The sequence below is a fragment of the Aquila chrysaetos genome, assembly GCF_900496995.4.
Source record: "Aquila chrysaetos chrysaetos chromosome W unlocalized genomic scaffold, bAquChr1.4 W_unloc_2, whole genome shotgun sequence".
Taxonomy (NCBI): Eukaryota; Metazoa; Chordata; class Aves; order Accipitriformes; family Accipitridae; genus Aquila; species Aquila chrysaetos.
In genome coordinates, this window is record NW_024470322.1 from 1092853 (window position 1) to 1112257 (window position 19405).

General features: G+C 42.9%; 1 protein-coding gene across 2 annotated transcripts in view; it reads right to left on the reverse strand.

Annotated features, from left to right (window-relative positions):
• Positions 1 to 19405, reverse strand: part of LOC121232946 (E3 ubiquitin-protein ligase UHRF2-like) — a 169322-nt gene that overhangs the window by 51550 nt on the left and 98367 nt on the right. For both annotated transcript variants that reach the window (XM_041121465.1, XM_041121464.1), the window contains one exon: positions 2902 to 3011. In XM_041121465.1, coding sequence (XP_040977399.1) covers positions 2902 to 3011 — 110 coding nt within the window. The remainder of the gene's footprint in view (positions 1 to 2901; positions 3012 to 19405) is intronic.

The window sequence follows — 19405 nt, forward strand, 5'->3', positions numbered from 1 at the left end:
ATTGTGTACATTATAAAATATACACAAAAACAGAAATTAAAAAAGGATGAGATAAAGATGAAATAAACACTATTTTATATTTTATTTTATTTTGTAACAGGACAAAAATTATTTTCTTCCTGCACCCCAATGGATTGTCTTGCACACCCCCTGGGGTACATGCACCCCACTTTGGCATCCACTGAGCTAGAGAACCAAGAAACCTTTGATAATAATGGACAAATGAGTAGTATGAGTCAAAGATTAAATTAGCTTCTCTTTTCCCCATATCGCATTTTCTTCAACCATCCTATGAAGTTTACAACTTGATCTTCTGGTTATCTGGAACTACTGCAATATTTAATTATATCATTCACTTGGATAAACAAAACTGTTTTCTGATGCTCCTAAGTAGCTCTAGACTGTCAGAAATGCTATAAATTAAGAATAGCCTTTTCTTACTTTTAAAAGAAGTGATATATCTTGAGGCCTACTAGATAACATTTGGCTCCTGTTACTACTATTACTTTAGGACAAAGGTAAAAGGATACAATAAAAAGTTTAAGATAAATGAGAAAAACAAAATATATAGCTATTTTTATTACTGATAACAATCAATTTGCAAGAGTTTCCTCATGTCCTCTAACAGAGGAACCTCAAAGTAAACTCAGTGAGAGGAAGGGGAAGGACTGGGCCAAAAACCATCCTTTTCCAATTTTTATTTTAAACTGGTTTAATAACTCAAATTGCATTGATTTTATTTGTACTGTTGTTTGGATAGAGATGAGCCTGTTCAACCCTACCACCACTGTAAAATTTAGTTGCATAGGTTCTTTCATATTCCCTTCTTTTGTAGGAAAAAACTTATCTAATGCTTGTAGTACAAATTTAGATTCTGATGGAAGTTAAAGTAACATGTTGATGACCAGTTCTGTTTTGTATAAAAACATCTAAAATATGTTCTAGAGCTCTTAATTTCAGCACATTCTCTGACCCTGCTCCATAACAAACTCATGGAGCATTTCAGGCCAATTCATTCTCTTTGAATTCTAGCTACTGTTATTAAAATACCAGTCTACTGTTTTTCTTAGCATACAAATAAACTAAAAGTGAGCTGTATGTATTTAGATGGTTATTTTTTAAATGTAGAGTAGGACTATGGAGGCAAATACAGAGGAGCAATAAAGAAATCAGTTGAGCCATAAGAAAACTATAGTGCATTGTGCTTCACAGAACAAATTCAGGACAGCTTACAAAAAAAAAAAAATCAGAAGAACAGCAGGCGGAAATGAAGTAAATAGTGTGATGAGGAAGTTGGACTTTGGGGGGAAAAAAGTAGATGAAAACAAAGGAATAAAGTTACATCGCCAGCAGTAAATTAACAATTAAATCTTTGAGGTTAAAATGTAAGTTAATATTGTTGTGTTACACTTACTTAATTATGATGGTTTCTAAAAAATAATCTTGAAAGAAATGAAAAGTGGATGAAGAATTGCATAAAAACCATATAGGTGCAGATTTATACAAAGATAGCAATTATGTGAGAGGTTTGAGAACAGGTTACAAATAAGGAGACAAAGAAATAAGACATGAAAGTAGTAACTGAAAACTTGATTCTTGTAAAATAAAACAGGGAACCAGTGCAGGAAAATATAGAATATAAAATAAATAAGGCCTGAAGCCTAATCCATGACCTAAAGTTAGTGACAAAGTAATCATTTACATTGAACTTTAAACTTAATTCCACTGCACTGTAGGGGTGGGCGTATGCAATTAAATAAAGCATGACAAATTTACATATCCTCCAAAACCAGTTTTATAAACTAGAAATATACTCACTCTCTCTCTATATATATATATAAATTAGGTACATAAATGCAAAGCAGATATAACTTGGTTTTTAACTATCTCTAAATTTAAAAATTTCCCAAACTGTCAGTTTATCACAAAAATATTATTTTAAAATGTTGAGAATCACCCTTAAAGTGACTAAAAGAACATAAATGGAATGGATGGTTAGTTTTCATTGACTAAACTGATAAAAATAAATAATAAACAATGAAAAAAATAAATCTGATTGACATCATTTCTTTAATAGTACACTGCAAATAAAGTCTTGTGTATTAATGACACCTACATACAATGACACAAATATTAGCCTTAGATTATAAATGAAAACTAAACTGCGATAAATTTGCTGCTTTTAAAATTCAGTAATATCTATCAATAATGCCACAGATGAACCTCTCAGTGTTCCCATTATAAACACTGTCTTATAACTCCTGTTCTTTAACTTTCACATATTTTTAAACTTAGGATACAATGTTAAACTGCTTTTTAGAGAACTGCCCTTTGGGGGGGGCAAGGAGGAGACATGGTGTATTTAGTGTTCAGAAGGACATAAGTGGTCAAATAATAATCTAAAATCAAATATATCTGTTTTTTTCGTAGTTCTAGCAAGCTTGACAATTTCTTGTTCTATACAGCTAATGATTTTTCATTCTTAGATAATGCCAGGGTTAGAGATAGCAGTATCGACTCTTTCAGTCTTTTGCATCTGTTAAGAACTCAACTGAGATGTCAATTATGATAGAAAGTTTTGTGATTCGGATACCTGCCTAGGAACTTATCTCAGACTATGAACTCACTCCATACAGATCATCTAAAATATCAGCCATTTATCTGCTTATGAGATTATATTCATAGCACTAATGTGTTGATATATTATATTTATTCTCAATATGCCATATAATAAAGTTATAGTAAAAACTTTTCAAACCAAAAATCTGTGTAATAACAATTCTTTTATTACACACAAAAGAAACCTTAATTAAATTAATTCTGTGCTCTAATCCCTTAATTTTTTTAATGCCATTCAAATATTTAACTAACAGTCTTAATCATACAATAAAAAAAGCATACTTTTGAAATCTCCATCTCCAAATGTCAGTGGATAAGCTCCTGGCTTTTCAATCTTGTACATTTCCTCTATAAAAAGGATTCTGCAGTCATTTATTGCATCTTCTGGGCCTCTGTAAAATAAAAATATAGTAAAGTACATTGAACTCTGTCTTAGCCTCTATAATTGCCAAACCCTAAGCAAAGTAATATAGTTAACTGGCATCTGTTTTATCAATGATAAAATAGTTTTTATTGACTTCACAAACACAATTCAATGCAGTGCTCTAACATAGCAAAAGCAAATCACACTGTACAGTCTAGTTAGTGGCACAGATGAAGAACATCTCAACACAACGTTTCATTGTTCAGCTTGATTCTTCTAAGAATACTTCTAATACACACCACAACAGTGATTTTATCTTCAACCAACACAGTTATGCCTCATTTTCCCTCTAAATAACAGGAAACTTTGAATTGAAAGTATATATGTATACATGCATATTTCTGTGCGTGTGCGCGCATGTGTGTGTGTGTATAATGCAAAATATAGAAATATAAATATATCTTAAAATTTAGACAGATCTATATGGAAAAGTCAAAACAGATACAAATTCAATAAATTGTTAGCTATTAGTAAGTATCTATTTAAATTCTGAAGCATACTATATTAAACTAGCACCATAAAATTTTGTTGAGAAATAAACTGTACTGACAATTTCAGCATAAATCAGGCATTGCAGATACAAATGGGACTTTCCCTAGTAGCTAGTAAAATGGAATTTTTGGCTGCAGGAGAGAAGGGAAAGAAGAAGGAGGGGACAAGAAAAGGATGTCTTTAGTAACAGGTTGTGGTGGGTTGACCCTGGCTGGATGCCAGGTGCCCACCAAAGCCACTCTATCACTCCCCCCTCCTCAGCTGGACAGGGGAGAGAAAATATAACAAAGGGCTCATGGGTCAAGATAAGGACAGGGAGAGATCACTCAACCAATTACCGCCATGGGCAAAACATGGGGAAAATTAACTTAATTTATTGCCAATCAACCAGAGTAGGGTAATGAGAAATAAAACCAAATCTCAGAACACCTTCTCTCCACCCCTCCCTACTTCCCGGGCACAGTTTCACTCCCGGATTCTCTACCTACCCCACCCCAGTGGCACAGGGGGATGGGGAATGGGGGTTACGGTCAGATCATCACACGTTGTCTCTGCTGCTTCATCCTCCTCAGGGGGAGGACTCATCACACTCTTCCCCTGCTCCAGCGTGGGGTCCCTCCCACGGGAGACAGTCCTCCACAAACTTCTCCAACATGGGTCCTTCCCACGGGCTGCAGTTCTTCACGAACTGCTCCAGCGTGGGTCCCTTCCACAGGGTGCAGTCCTTCAGGAGCACACTGCTCCAGTGTGGGTCCCCCACGGGGTCACAAGTCCTGCCAGAAAACCTGCTCCGTGGGCTCCTCTCTCCACAGATCCGCAGGTCCTGCCAGGAACCTGCTCCAGCGCAGGCTTCCCACGGGGTCACAGCCTCCTTTGGGCACCCACTTGCTCCGGCGTGGGGTCCTCCATGGGCTGCAGGTGGATATCTGCTCCACCGTGGACCTCCATGGGCTGCAGGGGGACAACCTGCCTCACCATGGTCTTCACCACGGGCTGCAGGGGAATCTCCACTCTGGTGCCTGGAGCATCTCCTCCCCCTCCTTCTTCACTGACCTTGGTGTCTGCAGAGCTATTTCTCTTACATGTTCTCACTCCTCTCTCTGGCTGCCATTTCTGTGTCTGTTGCACCTTTTTTTTCCTTCTTAAATATGTTATCACAGAGGTGCTACCACTATCACTGATTGGCTCGGCCTTGGCCGGCTGCGGGTCCGTCTTAGAGCCGGCTGGTATTGGCTCTGTCAGACATAGGGGAAGCTTCTAGCAGCTTCTCACAGAAGCCACCCCTGTAACTCCCCTCCTACCAAAACCTTGCCACACAAACCCAATACACAGGTTAGACAAATGCCTTTCAGAAATAACAACAGGTACAGTTTATCTTAAAGAATGGTCTAAGAGGAACTCCTTCAATCCCTTCCAACCTTGCTGTTTATGATTACTTAGATGCTGAATTTAGCTACTGTATCTCAACTAGGACCTTGGGACATGGTATAATCACAATGGTGAGTGGCTCTAAATCACATCAGTCAAGGATTCCCTTTAAGAAGCTTTGTTACCTATAGGGAAATAAGCTACATGTGTCCGCAAGAAGTCTATAGACAGGGTTTTTTTGACAAGTGAACTTTAATAGAGCTGGTCAAGAATGTTTTCAGCAAATTGTTAGACCACGTGCCACTATGTTATGAGAGCTATTTTGAGAAATGAACCCGAAGTAACATTCTGCATCTCAACAAAAATGTGTCTTCAAAGCTCAAGCAGCAAGTACCAAAGGTATTAAGTGAAAAAAAGATATTATCTTGGATATGGAATTATACCACATGAATATATATATAAGCATCAGCAAGAGAATCTGTAAAAACTGAAATTCCAGGTCTAAAAAAAAATAATATAGCATTAGGACTACATTATTGTGCACCCAAACAACATGATAATAGCAACTATGAGATGTTGAAGGCCATCAGACATACTAAGAAGAAAGGAAACATAACAGTACTAGATCAGGTACTAGACCCAATGTCAAGACTAAATTTTTAGACACTGCCAATGATGGTTCCTTGGAGCAGCTAGCCAGGAATCCACAAAAGCCAAAGAACTCTTGACTTGGTCCTGAGTGACTTGGTCCACTGTGCAAGACCTGGTTCACTGCATTATTCGGTTGCTCTGTAATGATGTACTTAAATACAGTATCTTTGCAAGAGCAAGAAAAGCCAAGTTACGTTCAATTTTAAAAAAGAAAAATAAATAGAAATACAAAAAGCTTCCTCAAAAAATAATTAAGAGTAAAGTCTGTACAGGCAGTGTGAAGACTACTTAGACAACACACTGGACACTGAGAACAAATATACACCACCTGTCAAAATATCAAGAGTGAGTAAAAGGAATCCAAGCAAGGCTAAACAGCAGGGAAATGGAAATTACAAGAAGAAAGCAAGCATCCTACAAAAAGCTGAAGTTGCGTCTAAATGAGAAGGATAGAAAGCCTCAAAATCCATCAGGTTAAATGTAAAAACACAATAAAAAGACAGCGATCTACAAAATGCAAAAATACTTGGAAAAGCACTGATTAAGAGCAGAAAGTCCAACACAATCTGTAGAACAAACAAATGATTAAAGTATAAAACTATGACACATTTCAAGAACCTTACTACTACCTTCCATTATTGCTACTCTAATGAATTTCTCAAATTCATAATATATTTGCTTGGAGAAAGATGTATAATGAATCTGCAGTGAAATGATTTTACTGATAGCCTTGAATTAATCCAAAGATTTAAATAAGACAACTCATGGTACTGAGAGAGGCCCTTGCTAAATTCAAACCTTCAAACGCCTTAAATATACTGAGTGAAGAAAAAGTTAGAGTTCATCAACCTTTAAGTCTAGCAAACAAAAAAGACAAAGCAGCATTTGAATTTTTTTGGTATTGTGACTCTCATTATCAGCCAGCGACCAAAATCTGGATAAAATATGAGAGGTTTGTCTCACAGTGACCCTCCACCAACAGGCACATATATGCTTCCTTGAAAGTTCAGATATAAAAATAATACCCTATGTCGTGGTTTAACCCCAGCCAGCAACTAAGCACCACGCAGCCGCTCACTCACTCCCCCACCACCCAGTGGGATGGGGGAGAAAATCGGGAAAAAGAAGCAAAACCCACGGGTTGAGATAAGAACGGTTTAATAGAACAGAAAAGAAGAAACTAATAATGATAATGATAACACTAATAAAATGACAACAGCAATAATAAAAGGATTGGAATGTACAAATGATACGCAGTGCAATTGCTCACCACCCACCAATCGACACCCAGCTAGTCCCTGAGCAGCGATTCCCCACCCCCACTCCCCCCAGTTTATACACTAGATGGGACGTCCCATGGTATGGAATACCCTGTTGGCCACTTTGGGTCAGCTGCCCTGGCTGTGTCCTGTGCCAACTTCTTGTGCCCCTCCAGCTTTCTCGCTGGCTGAGCATGAGAAGCTGAAAAATCCTTGACATTAGTCTAAACACTACTTAGCAACAACTGAAAACATCAGTGTTATCAACATTCTTTGCATACTGAACTCAAAACATAGCACCGTACCATCTACTAGGAAGACAATTAACTCTATCCCAGCTGAAACCAGGACACCCTAATTACTAACAATTGCTTTCACCATTAAAAAAATACTTCCCAAAGAAAGGAAGAATAGATGAATTTCAGAGAAACTTTAAAATGAGCTGGCAAGTTCTCTGGGGTATCAGAGAAACAGGAATGACTGCTCTGAACTGAAAATAGTGACGTATGATCAGAGTCATAAGAGTCCTACAGTCTTCAGCAGACTTGATCTGTGCTTATAGCGTCACAGCTTTGCTGATATTTGTATTTAAGCTGCATTAAGTCCGGTTTGGATAAGCTTTAGAAACACTACAATGACAAAATTTAATTGCAGTGCAGATACAGAACAAATGAGAATTATTAATATATGGTTAGATCAGCTGTTGCAATGCTTTTTGCGGGGGGGTCTTTGTTCAGATTTGCTCTTCTCTTTGATAATGTTCTCTAATTTTTCTTGGTTTCCCAAAAAATGAAGTAATGATAACAAATTTTTCAAGACTTTTCCACTAGGATTTGACTGAGAAATGAGTAAAGAAATACCACATAACAGATATACATGTCAAAAATACAGTAAAAAATATATTTTCCTCATCACAAGTTTTATTGACTCTACACCATCACTATATACAGTGTAAACATAAATGCCTTTATTTCCTGTCATCGTGCCAGCAACTCAATGACACCTTTGTCAAAAGCAATAAAGATCAATAAAAAGTTGTATTATTTTGAATCAAATATTCAAGCCCTCTTAAACATAATATTGAAGAGAGAAAGAGTCAGTGAATGGAACAACTGCAAGTGTTCTGCCTCCCTTTACTGCCTGCCAAGTTTTTTTCTTAAGTAGTTAACAAATAATTAATCATGTAAAAATAAGTGTCTCATGATAAATTACAGTTTTTATTGAAAAGAATTAATAACTAACACTAACGGACTGATTTTACAAACCTAAATATCTGAAATCAAGTAATTCCCGTTGAAGCATACTCTTTACACAAGTTTATCAATTCCAGGAAGTTTATCTTGTACTTTTACCATTGACTGAGATGAATGACAGGGGTAACTCAGGTGACTCAGAATTATACCTGGATGAATCATAAGAAACATCAGGGCTCAGAAAATTTTGAGTTCTGCATACTGTCATAGTTAATTGGCCACATATATAAGCTATTAACACATCAATGAAGCCTGAACACTTAGTGTCCTGGTTTCAGCTGGGATAGAGTTAATTCTCTTCCTAGTAGCTGGTATAGTGCTATGTTTTTGAGTTAGGTATGAGAAGAATGTTGATTACACACTGATGTTTTCAGTTGTTGCTGAGTAATGTTTAGACTAAGTCAAGGATTTTTCAGCTTCTCATGCCCAGCCAGCAAGAAGGCTGGAGGAGCACAAGAAGTTGGGAGGTGACACAGCCAGGACAGCTGACCCAAAGTGGCCAAAGGGGTATTCCATACCATGTGACATCACGTCTAGTATATAAACTGGGGGAGTGGGGGTGGGGGTGGATCGCCGCTTGGGGACTAACTGGGTGTTGATCGGTGGGTGGTGAGCAATTGCATTGTGCATCACTTGTATATTCTAATCCTTTTATTATTATTATTGTCTTTTTATTATTATTATTATCATTATTAGTTTCTTCTTTTCTGCTGTATTAAACCCTTCTTATCTCAACCCACGAGTTTTACTTCTTTTTTCCAATTCTCTCCCCCATCCCACTGGGTAGGGGGGAAGTGAGTGAGCGGCTGCATGGTGCTTAGTTGCTGACTGGGGTTAAACCACAACAACCCCACCCCAAAGAGCAGTTTTAAAAACATTATCAATAACCAGAGATTCTTACCTGACGTTCATATAAATCAACCTCTGGACAGTTTTGTTTTGCAGAAGATCGTGATGTCCATTTCTGCAGTTCAGCAAATGTCACACACATATTAAATGCATTACAATAACTATCATGGAAAAACCATAAGGACAGTCAAGCAGTGTAGCAGGCATCCAGAGAGGTTGTGCAGTCTCCATTTTTCGTGGTTTAAGCCCAGCCAGCAACTAGGCACCATGCAACCACTTGCTCACTCCCCCACTCCCAGTGGGATGGAGAATCGGAAAAAAAGTAAAACTCAAGGGTTGAGATAAGAATGATTTAATAACTAAAGTAAAATAGAATATAATACTAACAATAATCATAAAATATAACAATTATAATTATAATGAAAGGGAATATAAAAAAAAAATTAAAAAATGAAACCCAAGAAAAAACAAGAGATGCAAAATGCGATTGCTCACCACCCACTGACCGATGCCCGAGCAGCCATCCACCCCTCCCGGCCAACTCCCCCCACTTTATATACTGAGCATGACGTTCTATGGTATGGAATATCCCTTTGGCTAGTTCGGGTCAGCTGTCCTCGCTATGTGGGAGATGTGGTGGGAGATGTGGTGGTCAGAGGCCATCTCAGGCTTAGCGACCATGAAATGATAGAATTCTCAATTTTTGGTGAGGCAAGGAAGGTGGACAGCAAAACCACCACTATGGACTTCCGGAGGGCAAACTTTGGCCTGTTCAGGACATTGGTTGAGAGAATCCCACGGGAGACAGTCCTGAAGGGCAAAGGGGTCCAGGAAGGCTGGACATTCTTCAAGAAGGAAATCTTAATGGCTCAGGACCAGGCTATTCCACAAGACGAACCGCCGAGGAAGACGACTGGCCTGGCTGAACAGGGAGCTTTTGCTGGGACTCAAGAAAAAAAGGAGAGTTTATCATCTTTGGAAGAAAGGGCAGGCAACTCAGGAAGAGTATAGGGATCTTGTTAGGTCATGCAGAGAGGAAATTAGAAAGGCAAAAGCTCAGCTAGAACTCAATCTGGCCACTGTCGTAAGAGACAACAAAAAATGTTTTTACAAATACATTAACAACAAAAAGAGAGCTAAGGAGAATATCTGTCCTTTATTGGATGCAGAGAGGATCGTAGCCACCAGAGATGAGGAAAAGGCTGAGATACTTAATGCATTCTTTGCCTCAGTCCTTAATAGTGAGACCAGTTATCCTCAGGGTACTCTGCCCCCTGAGCTGGAAGGCAAGGACGGAGAGCAGAATATACCCCCCATAATCCAGGAGGAAATAGTTAGTGACCTACTACGCCATCTACACTCTCACATATCTACGGGACCAGATGGGATCCATCCGAGAGTACTGAGGGAGCTGGTGGAGGTGCTTGCCAAGCCACTCTCCATCATTTATCGGCAGTCCTGGTCAACAGGGGAGGTCCCAGGTGACTGGAGGCTTGCCAATGTGATGCCCATTTACAAGAAGGGTCGGAGGGGGGACCCGGGGAACTACAGGCCTGTCAGCCTGACCTCGGTACTGGGGAAGATTATGGAACAGTTTGTCTTGAGTGCACTCACATAGCATGTGCAGGACAACCAGGGGATCAGGCCCAGCCAGCATGGGTTTACGAAATGCAGATCCTGCTTGACCAACCTGATCTCCTTCTATGACCAGGTGACCCGCCTAGTGGATGAGGGAAAGGCTGTGGATGTTCAGTAAGGCCGTTGACACTGTCTCTCATGTCATACTCCTTGAGAAGCTGGCAGCTCATGGCTTAGACAAGTGTACTCTTCGCTGGGTAAAAAAACTGGCTGGATGGACGAGCCCAGAGGGTTGTGGTGAATGGAGTTAAATCCACATGGCGGCGGGTCACGAGTGGTGTTCCTCAGGGCTCAGTTTTGGGGCAAGTTCTCTTTAATATCTTTATTAATGATCTGGACGAGGGGATCGAGTGCACCCTCAGTAAGTCTGCCAACGATACCAAGTTGGGAGGGAGGGTTGATCTGCTCGAGGGTAGGAAGGCTCTATAGAGGGATCTGGACAGGCTGGATCGATGGGCTGAGGCCAATTGTATGAAGTTCAACAAGGCCAAGTGCCGGGTCCTGCACTCGGGTCACAACAACCTCATGCAGCACTACAGGCTTGGGGAAGAGTGGCTAGAAAGCTGCCCGGCAGAAAAAGACCTGGGGGTGCTGGTTGACAGCCGGCTGAATATGAGCCAGCAGTGTGCCCAGGTAGCCAAGAAGGCCAACTGCATCCTGGCCTGCATCAGAAATAGTGTGGCCAGCAGGAGCAGGGAAGTGATTGTTCCCCTGTACTTGGCACTGGTGAGGCCGCACCTCAAACACTGTGTTCAGTTTTGGGCCCCTCACTACAAGAAAGATGTCGAGGTGCTGGAGCACATCCAAAGAAGGGCAGCGAAGGTGGTGAAGGGTCTAGAGCACAAGCCTTATGAGGAGCGGCTGAGGGAACTGGGGTTGTTTAGTCTGGAGAAGAGGAGGCTGAGGGGAGACCTTATCGCTCTCTACAACTACCTGAAAGGAGGTTGTAGTGAGGTGGGTGCTGGTCTCTTCTGTCAGGTGGCTGGTGATAGGACGAGAGGAAATGTCCTCAAGTTGCGGCAGGGGAGGTTTAGATTGGATATTAGGAGAAATGTCTTCACCGAAAGAGTTGTCAAGCATTGGAACAGGCTGCCCAGGGAAGTGGTTGAGTCACCATCCCTGGAGGTATTCAGAAAGTGCATAGATAATGCACTTCAGGACATGGTTTAGTGGACATGTTTGACAGTTGGACTCGAAGATCTTAAAAGGTCTTTTCCAACCTAAATGATTCTATGATTCTATGCTCCCTCCCAGCTTCCTCTGCACCTGCTTGCTAGCAGAGCATGGGAAAATGAAAACTCCTTAACTTAGGATAAGCGCTAATTAGCACCAACTAAACCATCATTGTGTTACCAACATTATTCCCACACTAAATCCAAAACACAGCACTGTACCAGCGACTAGAAAGAAAATTATTTCTAGCCCAGCCGAAACCAGGACAGTATCCACCCCTTATTCTACACCATTTACGTCATGCTCAGGTCCCAACCTTCCCGATACATTTTCCAATTAATCACCACCACTTTTCCTGTGTTTTAATATATACACACAGATATCATTCCTGCAGTCTATGGGCCATCTCTATCAAATGTATGTCAAGTTCATTCACTCCATGACTTTGGGCTCCATCTGTCATACCAGTCTTTCTGGGCAGGAGGATGATGCAAAGTCCGCTCAGTCGGCAGAGCAGGATTCGGCTCTGGTGTCATGTGGCGGGCGGGTGACATGGGGCGCAGCAGGACGATGGTGTGCACTGTTGGACTGTTGCATGCTGAAAGCAGTTCTGGTTCCATCACTACTGCGCTTTGCTGAGTTTTATCAAGGTTCATTCTTCACTAATCTGATTCTCACTATAATACCATTGATATAGCATATAACAATTACAGTAATGATGACATAGAGTGGCAGGGTTATATAGCAATTAAAATACAATTTAATACATTGGCTATTTTCACCTAAAATCAAATTCCCCTGAGGCACACATCAGACTTCCCCATCCTTTCGCATCACCCACCAAGTGCACCCAAGTCCTTGAGCAAAAGCAATCCCATGAATGGCTTTGCCTTTGCCTGAGGCAGGAGTAACCCAGACTGTCTTCCCCAGCATACTTATGTGCACTACAGGGACTTTATCCCCTTCTATAGAACGCGTAAAGTTCTGACTGGGCAGGGCCACCCCGATTGGCAGATCCTCTGGTGTTGACTAACCAGGTGGCTTTTGCTAAATGTGTATCCCAATGTTTGAAAGTTCCACCCCCCATTGCTCTCAATGTAGTATTTAACAGTCCATTGTATCGCTCAATTTTCCCAGAGGCTGGTGCATGACAGGGGATGTGATACACCCACTCAATGCCATGCTCTTTGGCCCAGGTGTCTATGAGGTTGTTTCGGAAATGAGTCCCGTTGTCTGACTCGATTCTTTCTGGGGTGCCGTGTCGCCACAAGACCTGCTTTTCAAGGCCCAGGATAGTGTTCCGGGCAGTGGCATGGGGCACAGGATATGTTTCCAGCCACCCAGTGGTTGCTTCCACCATTGTAAGCACATAGCGCTTGCCTTGGCGGGTTTGTGGGAGTGTGATATAGTCAATCTGCCAGGCCTCCCCATATTTATATTTCAGCCATCACCCTCCATACCACAGGGGCTTTAACCACTTGGCTTGCTTAATTGCAGCACAGGTTTGACATTCATGGATAACCTGTGCAATAGTATCCATGGTCAAGTCCACCCCTCGATCACGAGCCCATCTATATGTTGCATCTCTTCCCTGATGGCCTGGGGTGTCACAGGCCCATGAATCCATAAATAGCTCACTCTTATGTTGCCAGTCCAGGTCTACCTGAGCCACTTCAATCTTGGCAGCCTGATCCACCTGTTGGTTATTTTGATGTTCTTCAGTGGCCTGACTTTTGGGTATGTCAGCATCTACATGACATACTTTTCCAACCAGATTCTCTAGCCAGGACACAATATCTTGCCACAGTGCAGCAGCCCAAATGGATTTACCTCTGCGCTGCCAGTTGCTCTGCTTCCATTGCTGTAGCCACCCCCACAGGGCATTTACCACCATCCATGAGTCAGTATAGAGATAAAGCACTGGCCACTTTTCTCTTTCAGCAATGTCTAACGCTAGCTGGATGGCTTTCACCTCTACAAACTGACTCCATTCACCTTCTCCTTCAGCAGTTTCTGCAACTTGTCGTGTAGGACTCCATACAGCAGCCTTCCACCTCCGATGCTTTCCCACAATGCAACAGGACCCATCAGTGAACAGGGCATATTGCCTCTCATTTTCTGGCAGTTTATTATACAGTGGGGCCTCTTCAGCACGTCACCTCCTCCTCTGGCGACATTCCAAAATCTCCGCCTTCTGGCCAGTCCGTGATCAATTCCACAATTCCTGGGCGACTGGGGTTTCCTATGCGAGCCTGTTGTGTGATCAGTGCAATCCACTTACTCCATGTGGCATCAGTTGCATGATGTGTAGAGGAGACCCTCCCTTTGAACATCCAGCCCAGCACTGGCAGTCGGGGTGCTAAGAGGAGCTGTGTTTCAGTACCAACCACTTCTGAGGCAGCTCAAACTCCTTCATATGCTGCCAATATCTCTTTTTCAGTTAGAGTATAGCTGGCCTCGGATCCTCTGTATCCCAGACTCCAAAACCCCAGGGGTCGGCCTCGGGTCTCCCCAGGTGCTTTCTGCCAGAGGCTCCAGGTAGGGCCATTCTCTCCAGCTGCAGTATAGAGCACATTTTTAACATCTTGTCCTGCCTGGACTGGCCCAAGGGCTACTGCATGATTTCTTCAAAGGCTTGTTGTTGCTCAGGGCCCCATTTAAAATTGTTCTTCTTCTGGGTCACTTGATAGAGAGGGCTTACAATCAGACTGTAATTTGGAATATGCATTCTCCAAAAACCCACAACACCTAAGAAAGCCTGTGTTTCCTTTTTATTAGTCTGTGGAGACATAGCTGCTATTTTGTTGATCACGTCCATTGGGATCTGACGACGTCCATCTTGCCATTTTATTCCTAAAAACTGGATCTCCTGTGCAGGTCCCTTGACCTTATTTTCTTTTATGGCAAAACTGGCTTTCAGAAGGATTTGGATTATTTTCTTCCCTTTCTCAAAGACTTCTTCTGCCGTGTTGCCCCATACGATGATGTCATCAAGGTATTGCAGGTGTTCCGGAGCTTCACCCTTCTCCAGTGCACTCTGGATTAGTCCATGGCAAATGGTGGGGCTGTGTTTCCACCCCTGGGGCAGTCGATTCCAGGTGTACTGGATGCCCTTCCAAGTGAAAGCAAATTGTGGCCTGCATATCCGGCACGGCAGCACTCAGCAGTGGCGTAACTTCATTCAGGCCACAATAGTCAACTGTTACTCTCCATTCCCTATTAGACTTTCACACTGGTCATATGGGACTATTAAAGGGTGAGCGAGTTTTGCTGATCACTCCTTGGCTCTCCAGTTGACGAATCAACTTGTGAATGGGAATCAGAGAGTCTCGGATGGTACGATATTGCCGCCGGTGCACTGTCGTGGTAGCAATTGGCACTTGTTCTTCCACCCTCAGCAACCCCACAATCAAAGGGTCTTGAGAGAGACCAGGCAGGGTAGACAGCTGTTCAGTGCCCTCCGTCTCCAAGGCAGCTATACCAAAAGCCCATCGATACCCCTTTGGGTCCTTAAAATACCCTCTCCTGAGATAGTCTATGCCCAGGATGCACGGAGCCTCCGGACCAGTCACAATGGGGTGTTTCTGCCATTCATTCCCAGTTAGGCTTACTTCAGCCTCCCATACAGTTAACTCTTGGGATCCCCCTGTCACACCAGAAATACAAATGGGTTCTGCCCCTTTATAACTTGATGGCATTAGAGTACACTGTGCGCCGGTGTCTACTAGAGCCTTATACTCCTGTGGGTCTAACATGCCAGGCCATTGAATCCACGCAGTGCAGTAAACCCCATTGTCCTTCTCCTCCACCTGGCTGGAGGCAGGGCTCCTCTAGTGTTAGTCATAGGATTCTCCACTCACTTTTTTTAAAAACAGATTAGAATTCCTTCTCATAGTATCAGAAGTAAGATCAGCCCTTCCACTCTGTCTGGCACACTGCTCACACAGCCCAGCGACTGGAGCAGCAATTTTCCCTGGATGAACCCTCATCTGCGATTGTTTTTCCTCGCAATTCATGTACCTGTGCATCTAGGATTGAGGTAGGTTTTCCATCCCACTTCCTCCTCTCCTCTCCATGGTCACACAGGTAAAACCACAGGGTACCCCCTGGTGTGTATCTTCTATATTCTCTCTCTCAGGCAGAGGAACACTTACTCCTAATAGCTGAGATACTGGTCTGTACAGGTGGGGAGTAGGACATATCCTCTTTGAATTGCTGGAACTCTTGGAACAGTTTCTCATCTAGTATGTCTAGCAATTTCTCCCCAGCCGAGACAAGGGAGGAAGGTATTCTTCGTATTGCCAGAGTCGGACAGCTAATTCATCCACCGTTGGTCCCTCTTCATCTTGCCAGTCCATTACTGCCAGTGAGCTGGCATACGACAGTGTGCTCCATGTAAACTTCTGCCATGTGGGTCATGTGCAGTGGACTTAATCTGGATCTTTGAATAACTGCACATTGTCCAGGTCATCATAAATCAGCTCCAGCATGGCTAATTCCCTCATGTACTGGATACCACTCTCCATGGTGGTGCACTTGCCTGGGTGACATATAACATCTTCTTTGATGGGGTACCTTTCCCTCATGCCTGACAGAAGTCGCCTCCAGAGGCTGAGGGCTTGTGTCTGTTTTCCAATCGCTTTGTCAATGCCTCCTTCCCTAGAAAGGGATCCCAGCTGCTTGGCTTCCTTACCCTGTAATTCCAGGATACTGGCTCCATTATCCCAGCATCGAAGCAGCAAGGTGATAATGTGCTCGCCTGGACGACAGCTGAAATATTTGCGCATATCTCGCAGCTCACTCAGTGATAGAGAGTGTGTGATTACCTCTGGTCCTGCCTCTTCCTCCTGTTCTCGTGATGGCCCTGCTTTGTCCTTGTTATGGGTTTGTGTGGCATGTTTTTTTTGCTAGCAGGGCAGGGGCCGCAGGGGTGGCTCCTGTGAGAAGCTGCTAGATGGTCCCCTGGCTCCAAGTCGGACCCGCCTCTGGCCCAGGCCAACCCAATCATTGACAGTGGTAGCGCCTCTGGGATAACATATTTAAGAAGGGGAACCTGCAGTGAGTAGGGGGATTGGAATGTGAGAGGAACACCTATGCAGATACCAAGGTCAGTGAGGAAGGAGGGGGAGGAGGGGCGCCTGAGGAGGTGATGCCCCTGCAGCCTGTGGTGAGACGGCAGGCTGTCCCCCTGCAGCCCATGGAGGTGAACGGTGGAGTGGAGGCCCCCAAAGATGGCCGTGACTCCATGGGAAAACCCGCGCTGGAGCAGTGTGTGACTGAAGATCAGCCCGCGGAAAGGACCCACACCAGGGAAGTTTGTGAGGAACTGCAGCCCACAGAAAGGACTCATGTTGGAGAAGTTTGTGAAGGACTGTCTCCTGTGGGAAGGACCCCACGGTGGAGCAGGGGACGAGTGAGGAGTCCTCCCCCTGAGGAGGAAGGAGCGGCAGAGACAATGTGAGGCGAGCTGACCCCAACCCCCATTCCCTGTTCCCCTTTGCCGCCAGGGGGAGGAGGTAGAGAAAACCGGGAATGGAGTTGAGCCCAGGAAGGAGGGAGGGGTGGGGGGAAGGTGTTCTAAGGTTTGGTTTTAATTCCAAATATCCTTGTTTTGATTTGATTTGTAGTAAATTAAATTGATTTTGTTTTTTCCCCAAGTTGAGTCTGGATTTTTGCCCCTGACCATAATTGGTGAGTGATCTCTCCCAGTCCTTATCTCAACCCACGAGCCTGCCTTTATATTTTCTCCTCATCCCACCGTGGCCAGGGGCGGGGGGAGCAAGGGAGTGGCTGTGTGGTGCTTTGTTACCAGCTGGGCTGAAACCACGACAGTCCTCCTTTACTAAACAAGCTGATTTTCATGTCCATTTCTTCTTGTGTATAGAGGCGACTGATACTGGCATTGGTTGATTCTCTGGTTCAGCTGAATGACCCATCACCAGGGTTTGAGTAGCCACAGTCATGGGGGTTGGAATTGCCACAGTGCTTGTCACCGGGGTTTGAGTGGCCACAGTGTCTGCCACCAGGGCCTGAGTAGCCGCAGTACCTGTCATGGAGGTTGATCTCTGGGTGGTATTTCTAAATACTTTTTTAACCCTAAACAAGACCTGAATCACATTCAAGAACATGCTGCTTCCTAGCAATAGGAAGCATGCTGGAACCATAGGAACCATGCTGGTTTCAACATCCCAAAGATATTCAAAATTTGCAAAAATCTCAAATGCTATTTTAAGTAGCCTGGCAGAGAAAGAGATGTCTCCCCCATAGGTTGGCTCCCCAAAGAGAAAAGGTAAAATATTTAATTATTAATAGTTTTCACTAGATGGCTCCCGAAGTACGGAGATAACAGCAATGCTGAGTACAAATACTGGATTAGTCCCACGAGCGATAATTTTATCATACCATAAACCAGTGTTACATAGTACAGCAAAGCAAACACCTTAATCCACCTCACCTTATTGGTGATAAGCAGCAGCACAGGGACTATATATGGCAAGTAAGGTGATACATAACAGAACTCTAAGAACGAGTGCCACAACTCTAAGATCCAATAAATCAACATTGTGACCAGCAACTATTCAACTAATATAATGAATGCTTGCAACAAATTCATTTTAACACGCTCTGGTCAGATCTGTCATTATCTCAACCCTTCAGGCCCCATGTTGGGCGCCAAAAAGGACTGCCGTGGTTTAAGCCCATCCAGCAACTAGGCACCATGCAGCCGCTCACTCACTCCTCCCCGCTCGCAGTGGGATGGGGAGGAGAATCCAAAAAAAAAAGTTAAACTCGAGGGTTGAGATAAGAACGATTTAATAAGTAAAATAAAATGTAATAGTAACAATAATAATAATAAAAATAATAATAATTGTAGTGAAAAGGAATATAAAAAAAAAGAAAAAATAATAAAACCCAAGAAACGACAATTGATGCACAATGCAATTGATCATCACCTGCTGACTGATGGCCAAGCAGCAATCCACCCCTCCCAGCTACCCCCCCCCCCCCCCAGTTTATATACTGAGCATGATATTCTATGGTATGGAATATCCCTTTGGCTAGTTTGGGTCACCTGTCCTGGCTATGCTCCCTCCCAGTTTCTTGTATACCTGCTTGCTGGCAGAGCATGGGAAACTAAAAAATCCTTAACTTAGGATAAGCGCTACTTAGCAACAACTAAAACATCAGTGTATCAGCATTATTCTCAGACTAAATCAAAAACACACAGTACCAGCTACTAAGAAGAAAATCAACTCTATCCCAGCCAAAACCAGGACACCATTCTTGGAGGTTTTCAAGACCAGACTGAATAAAGCCCTGAGCAACCTGGTCTGACATCATAGCAGACCCTGCTTTGAGAAGGAAGTTGAACTAGAGACCTCTTGAGGCTCTTTCCAACCTGAATTATCCTATGATCTTGAGATCTCTGGATTGTTTTTTCTTTTAAAAAATACTCATCCCTTGGTAAGTTCATAGTTAATAATTCAAACTTCCTATTCAACATCTTGTTTTAGATTTGAGGGTGTTTTTTCTTAAATGACAATTGTCTCCAAAATGAATTCACATGCCTCCTCTACATTTTGAATCACAGGAAGCCATAATACAGTGAAATATTTCATCTAAATCACTCCTGTTAACCTAAATGTAAAAGCAATACTCAAAACAGATTTGCATATGCT